Source organism: Pipistrellus hanaki, assembly GCF_964339955.1.
Source record: "Pipistrellus hanaki genome assembly, chromosome: 2".
Taxonomy (NCBI): Eukaryota; Metazoa; Chordata; class Mammalia; order Chiroptera; family Vespertilionidae; genus Pipistrellus; species Pipistrellus hanaki.
This window is the reverse complement of record NC_140504.1, coordinates 94,363,918-94,371,000: the sequence shown is the minus strand read 5'-3', so window position 1 is coordinate 94,371,000 and position 7,083 is coordinate 94,363,918. Positions and strand designations below refer to the sequence as shown.

Genomic DNA, 7,083 nt, shown 5'->3' with positions numbered 1-7,083 from the left:
GGAGTATGTTGGTAACCTCTAGTCTTTTTTTAAACTGACCTCACCCTGGGCAAGTAACCATCTCCTGATGCCATTGTTGGAGACAATTTCTGGCTGAAAGATCATTTCTGACTCAATCTGGCTTGCTGTTCTTGGTTAATCATCCCCATTTCTCTCATCATTTCACTCCTCAGACTATTACATTTCCTTTCAAGAAAGACTTTTTAAGTGAGTTGGTACTTCCAGCCATCTCCCTCTTTATCCTAGCTAAATCCCCCCAGGCCTCATTCCTATCGCCCTCGTTTCACTAAGATTTCGCTAAACATTTTTAGACAGAGCACATGACCTCTATCCAGTCTTTCAATGTCTCGGAACAGACATAAAAACACTTGATTGGTGCGCTTGCAGCTTCTTATTCTAAGAATTTAGAGCCATTAGCTCTTCTATTCTACTCTTAAAGACCTGCAAGGCAAAATTCAAATTTAAAAAATTTTAAATAAAAAACCGCTCCCTTTTTTTTTAACCTTTAGCCACGCCCACTGCCTCCCTCAAGCGTCCACGCGAAACTGCAGGAAACCGGAGGGGGCGGGGCGTTACGTCAAGACGCCCTGCGTCAAGGAACGCCGGCGGCTGCGGCGCTGGCGGTGGCTGCGGCAGCGGCGGCATTTTAGTCGAGCGCGGCGGCGGCGGCGGTGCTGCTGCTCCTCCCAGCATCCCTGGCGCGGCCATTTCAGCCCCATCTTGGCCGAGGGGAGGGAGCTGCAGCCGCCGCTTCAGCAGTTTGAATTTCAGTTTTTCCAGGGCTTTTGAACCGGGCGCACCGAGGAGCAGTCGAAGAAGCTACCGCCGCTGCCTCACCCGACCCGAGCGCCTCTGCTCGCCGGCCGGCCGGCCGCCGCCCCTCACTCAAGAGCTGTGAGGGGAGGCCGGGACTGCCGCCGCCGCCGCCGCCGCCGCCCGCGGGGGTGGCTCCCCCTGTGAGGGGGGGACCGAGCCGGCTCTCCCCTCCCTCCCCCGGAGAGGGTTTCCGCCCGAGACGCTCGACATGTCCCTGGGGCTGAGCTCCGGCTAGTGCCGGGGAGGGAGGGCCTCCCGCCCGCGCCGAAGCCCTGCCGCCCGCCCGCCGCGGACCTCCAGCCAGCCCAGCCCGCGGCTCTGGGCTGAATCCGAAACCCCGGCTCCGGACCCGCCGCTCTTCGCCGTCTCTCTCGCCCGAGCCCCGAGCTGCCGCCGGCACCAGCCGGAGAAGCCCGAGCGGGCAGCACCGCCCCTCACGCCGCCGCCGCCTCCGCCCTCCGCCCTCCCACTCCCGCCCCCGGCCAAGGCCTGCGGACCGCGCGGCGCTGGACTGACCACGGCGGCTCGGAGACGCGAGGAGGAAGCCGCCGGCTCGCCCCTGGGATCGCACTCTCGCCGCCGCGAAGGGGATTGAATTGAGGCGCCGCGGCTGCGGGAGGCGAAAAAGGAGGAGGAGCAGCTGCCGCGCCTGTGAGACGGGGGCCGAGCCGGAGACTGACACAGAGAAGTGAAGGGAGAGGAGGATGTCTCCCGGAGCGGGCGCCCGGATCAGCCCGTGACTGCCGGCGGCGGGCCTCACACCAGCGGGGACTCAGACTTTGTCTTTGGGGGCCGCGCTCTGCCCTTCCTGGTTTCCAGCAAGTTCGCAGAGGAGCCGCAGTGCCCCTCTGCCCCAGCCCTCCTCACCATGTCCAAGATGCCGGCCAAGAAGAAGAGCTGCTTCCAGATCACCAGTGTCACCACGGCCCAGGTGGCCACCAGCATCACCGAGGACACCGAGAGCCTGGACGACCCGGACGAGTCACGCACCGAGGACGTCTCCTCTGAGATATTTGACGTGTCTCGGGCCACGGATTATGGCCCCGAGGAGGTCTGCGAGCGTAGCTCCTCTGAAGAGACTCTCAACAACGTTGGGGATGCGGAGACTCCCGGGACGGTCTCCCCAAACCTCCTCCTGGACGGGCAGCTAGCGGCCGCGGCTACTGCTCCCGCCAACGGAGGAGGAGCCGTTTCGGCCCGGAGCGTGATTGGGGCGCTGGCCAATACTGGGGCGACAGCTGCCACCGCAGCCCCCTCTACGGGGGCACCCGGCGCCCCCCCGGCCGCGGGTTCATCCGCGGGGCCAGCTCCGTCGCAGCCCACCACCACTTGTAGTTCCCGGTTTCGCGTGATCAAGCTAGACCACGGGAGCGGGGAGCCCTATAGGCGCGGCCGATGGACGTGTATGGAATACTATGAGCGGGATTCGGACAGCAGCGTCCTGACCAGGTCCGGTGATTGCATTCGGCACAGCAATACTTTTGACCAGACTGCGGATCGAGACAGCGGCCTGGGCGCCACCGGAGGGTCGGTGGTGGTGGTGGTGGCCTCCGTGCAGGGGGCACACGGGCCCGACTCGGGAACTGACAATTCCCTGACTGCTGTGTCACAGCTACCCCCGTCGGAGAAAATGAGCCTGCCTGCTCCGGCCCCGCCGCTGAGTTTTGGCGTCGGGCAGCTCCAGCCCCCGCCTCCGCCCGTAGGTGGGGCTGTGGCTCCAAGCTTGGCTTCGAGGCCATCGTTCCCGGGGGCCGCAACCGGGCCGCAGCAAGTGATGGCGGCTCCGCAGCCCAGCCAGCCCCAGGGAACCGGGCCGGGCGTCATCCCTCCGGGGCCCAATGGACAGGGTCTTCCGCCAACGAATGTAACCCTGGCGCAACCCGGAGTGTCTCTGCCTCCTCAGCCTGGCCCGGCCGCCAGCGCTTCTGCGACGCCGCAGCCTCAGCAGTTCGCGTATCCCCAGCCTCAGATTCCGCCGGGGCATTTGCTGCCCGTCCAGCCCTCCGGCCCTAGTGAGTACCTGCAACAGCACGTGGCCGGCCTGCAGCCGTCGTGCCCCGCTCAGCCCTCTGCCGCCGGCGCTGGAACGAGCCTCGCCGCAGCGGCCAGCCTTCCGGTGGGCACTGGCCAGAATGCCCCCTCGGGGACCGCGCCGATCATGGGCCCCTCTTCCCTGCCAAATGAAGCTGTGGCTCCGGGGCCGGGAAACGCGCCAGGCGGACAGGCCGCGCCTAGTCAGCCGGCTGGAGTTCCCCCCGCTCCTGTGGGAGGCACGGTGCAACCGGGCCTGGTTCCTACCGGGGCCGGGCAGCCCCAGTCCGCCGCGCCTTCGCCGCAGGTGGGAGGCAGCGGTGGGCCGACAGTCGCGTCTGGTGGCCCTCACACCACGGTGCCCGGAGTTCCAAACGTGCCTGCCGCCGTGCCCGCTCCAAGCGTGCCCAGTGTGTCTACCACATCTGTTACTATGCCACATGTACCCACGGCGCTGGTCCAGTCGCAGCAGCTGAGCAGCCATACGCCAGTCAGCAGGAGCGGCAGCATAATCCAGCAAGTCGGGCTGCCTTTAGCGCAAGGCACACCCAGTGCACCAACAAGTCTACCACAGTCTGACCTAAGCCAGTTTCAGACTCATACCCAGCCTTTAGTCGGACAAGCTGACGATACTAGAAGAAAATCAGAACCCCTACCTCAACCACCACTTTCTCTCATTGCTGAAAATAAGCCTGTTGTGAAGCCTCCTGTTCCAGATGCCCTGGCAAATCCCCTTCAGTTAACACCTATGAACAGTCTGGCCACCTCTGTATTCAGCATAGCTATTCCTGTTGATGGTGATGAAGACAGGTATGAAAATCTTATATAAAATATTATATAAAATATTTTATAGGAATGTTTGGTCAAACATTGTAGTTTAGGGTGCAACTTTGGGAGAGTTCTTTTTTCAATTTGAGGCTGTTAGCATTTTAAATATAGCAATTACTGTTTACTAAAGTTGGTTTATCAATTCTTAAAAAAAATACCTTTAAAGATTGCTCATGTAAAGGTGGCTAATAAGAGAATTAGTCTTGTCACAGTTGCTCAAACATACTAAAATGGATAGGAATGCAACATTGTGTATTCAAAATGATGGATTTTATCTTATTCCTCTCAATTTAAAGGTGGTAACTAGTAGGTTATGCCCCATAGGATTGTCCCTTTTTTAGATGTCAATCACACTTGAACACTTATGGCAGACTTTTGTCAGTGTGAGTTTTGAGATGAAACAATTAGAACTTTTCCATTCTGGAAAATCAGAAGGCCCTTTAGTACAGAGAGATCCATGTGAGATATATATCTCTGTATCTGGAAAGGCTGGAGAGATAATCTTGAAATGTCAAACCCAGCTTCCAAGATCATATCTTCGTTCAGCCTTTTAATGAAAGAGAATAGAAAGTCAAGAGGCTTCCCAGTGACTTACTTTTTTTTAGATACTATTTTTTTTTTAAAGTAAAAGTGTATCTGAAAATGCTTCCATCATCAGTCTTTGTACTATAGAAAAGGGTGATATGAGCTGTAGTAAAAACCTGTAGTTCTTTAAATTAGAGTAATTTTATAGTAAAGGGATAAATGTCAGCAATTGGCTCCCTCTAAGCCTTAGAGTCTAAGGGAAGCTTCTTTAATTGTTTAAGTGAAAATTGGTGTATTTGCCATATCAATCCTACAACAGTTGATGTTTGGTTATTGCTTAATGAGAATTTTAAATGGTTTTGACGAAATTCAAATGAAAAGGACATAGTATACTTAACAAAAGTTTTAAAAACGGATTTGTCACAGCTTTAAAGTTATATTTTAAAACTACAGAGAAAGTTCCAGGTACTTCACAGGTAGACATTTGTTTGTTGGAAGTTTTGTTTTCAGAAAGGTTAATATTAGATGTGTTAAAAGATCAAAGCTGTTTTATGGAATAATTGGTATGTAGAATACAATGAGATCTGTTAAAGCTTTTTCTTATGTTTCCTCTGGGTTCCTTCATATTCTTAACTTTTCATTTCTGTTTAGCTTTGTATTTTATATACTTCTCTTGGTTGGTGTGAAAAATGCTTACTGAAATTCATCTTCTCTGCTTTTTGTAATTTAAAGTTCATCTTTTTTTGTAGGTGACTTGCTTGTGGGGAGTCTTTCTTCTATTTGAGAACTCTTAGAGAATTCCACGTGTCCATAAGTGAGCTCAGCTAGCTAGTCATTGCGAAATTTTATGTGGATGGAACTACAAAGTAAAGAAACTGATTCCACAAGCCACTCAGAAAAATCCCTTTTTTGCTCCCATATTTTCACACATAGGGGCACACACCTAAAATGCAGATTGTTCACCTTTGGTAATAGTCAACAGGTGACTTTCCCCTTTCTAGCTGCCAGAAACTATTTTTTTTTTTTCTTGTGGGTTAATAAATAAGCATTTGCTTACCTCCCTGTTCCTGTTTTACACTGCCCCCATATTTCTTCAAGAAATAATGACTGGTTTTCTAACCCACTCCCAAAACACCTGCACACCTGTGAATGAAGAATGTATTTTCTATTCTCTTCACACCTCTCTCAGGCTAGAGCATATGTAATTGCATTCCTCATGACTCTAATATGATGATGATAGGGCATGAAACAGAAGTCTATTGACAAATGGAAACTCTGGGATGTATTTTTAGATACACCTCTGGGCTGCACCTCTAAGATGCATTTATTTCTCCTTTCCTTATTAAAAGAGTTGATAATCCCATCTCATTTCTAAACATGTAAATGTTTGAACTGCAGATACTACTGTTCAGTTAGTTAATCCAATGTAGGAATCCAATGTAGGAATTTTGATGTGTGTGCAGTCCTATTTTAAATATGGCACTTCCCTCTCCAACCCAGCCTTTTAAAATCTGTTGCTTATCTAATGTTAATTTCTAATTTTTGTTATAGTCTTTCATTGGTTTTCAGTTTAACAAGCTAGTTTCCAAGATGTAATGTTACACATTTGACTATTTTGTCTCTGCAACAAACATACCTGGTGAAGGAATAAATCCATTAACTAGAAATAGTTGTGTGTTTTTTAATGGGAAGCCTTTGGAAAAGAGACATTTTAAATTATGTGCTTGAAATTAAATAACACAGTTTTTCTAGGTGTATGTTTAAATTACTGAGTCAAGTATTTTTGAGGATAAAGTACTACTAGCACAATCGTAATTTTAATGTGATTTTGGGTTGCCTTACTAAATTAAAATCTGCATACAGTTTTTAAAAAATTGTTTTGAATTTATTGGGGTGACTGATTAATAAAACTACATAGGTTACATACAATTTTATTTACAGTCATTCAAATGTAAAATAAAATGGAGTGAGAAGTCTTGAGTAATTATGACTTAAATTTTATGAATAGGTTGAAACAAATTTTAGATCTTAAGAAAATATTTGTAAAATAAGGTGTTTGCTTTAAAAACATGTTGAGAAAGAAAGGAAAATGCAAGATTAACAAAAATGATTGAGGTGATTTTGATTGATATATTGAAAACTTTATGTTGACATTTTGGTTCCATTACTAATGCAAGGCTCTCCATATTGGCTCATTTTGAGACTATTTTAACGAATCAGAAAAGACCTTATATTACTACATCATAATATTATCATGCCTTTAAAAAGGCTGATGTGTGTTTATACAAAGTAAGAAAATATCATAAAGTTCTTGGTTAAAGTTGCCCTTGGGCCATATATTATTTATCACCATAAAGTTAATCTATTATTTTAGCTTTTCTCATTAGGCATATGATCATTTGTTGAGATGCACCAAATTGATTTTGTATAAAGTGGAGTCTATAATGGTGGTTGAAAATATAGAAAAATGTGTAGCCATTTTTACAGTGAATGTTATAAAATTTGTATAAACTACCTATATACTTAACAGGCTCCTTTTTGATAAGTGGGGGAGATACAAAATATTACTGGCCTTTTTTTGAAAACGAATGCAGTACAGATAATTTTCCATAGATAGCTGACCAATGTGAACTCTGTAAGTCACATTCCAGGAACTCTTATGAATGGCTGCAATTGTGAACTGTCAACTGCAACCAAAATACTGTTGAAAACATGATTGTAAGTCCTAAATCAAGGAAGGGTATTAGAAGGGGTCAGGTTCAGACAAAGAACTGCAGAATATATAAACCAGAGACAAAGGGACACAAAACATTTTTTTAGATTGATTTTCCTATTAGAGAGAGAGAAAGCAGGCTTTTCCCATTTAGGACTTCTCCCCAGGGG

The 7,083-nt window shown here is 48.7% G+C and overlaps 1 protein-coding gene across 4 annotated transcripts in view; it reads left to right on the top strand.

Annotated features, from left to right (window-relative positions):
• The first annotated feature begins 1,587 nt into the window (after positions 1–1,587).
• The window catches only part of TSC22D2 (TSC22 domain family member 2), a 65,190-nt gene continuing 59,694 nt past the window's right edge, over positions 1,588–7,083 (top strand). For 3 of the 4 annotated variants that reach the window (XM_084875940.1, XM_084875939.1, XM_084875941.1), the window contains exon 1: positions 1,588–3,657. In XM_084875940.1, coding sequence (XP_084732066.1) covers positions 1,685–3,657 — 1,973 coding nt within the window. In that variant the 5' untranslated portion in view covers positions 1,588–1,684. Of the gene's footprint in view, positions 3,658–4,949; positions 4,969–7,083 lie in introns of those variants that run through there. The other variant, XM_084875942.1, reaches the window with a different exon arrangement.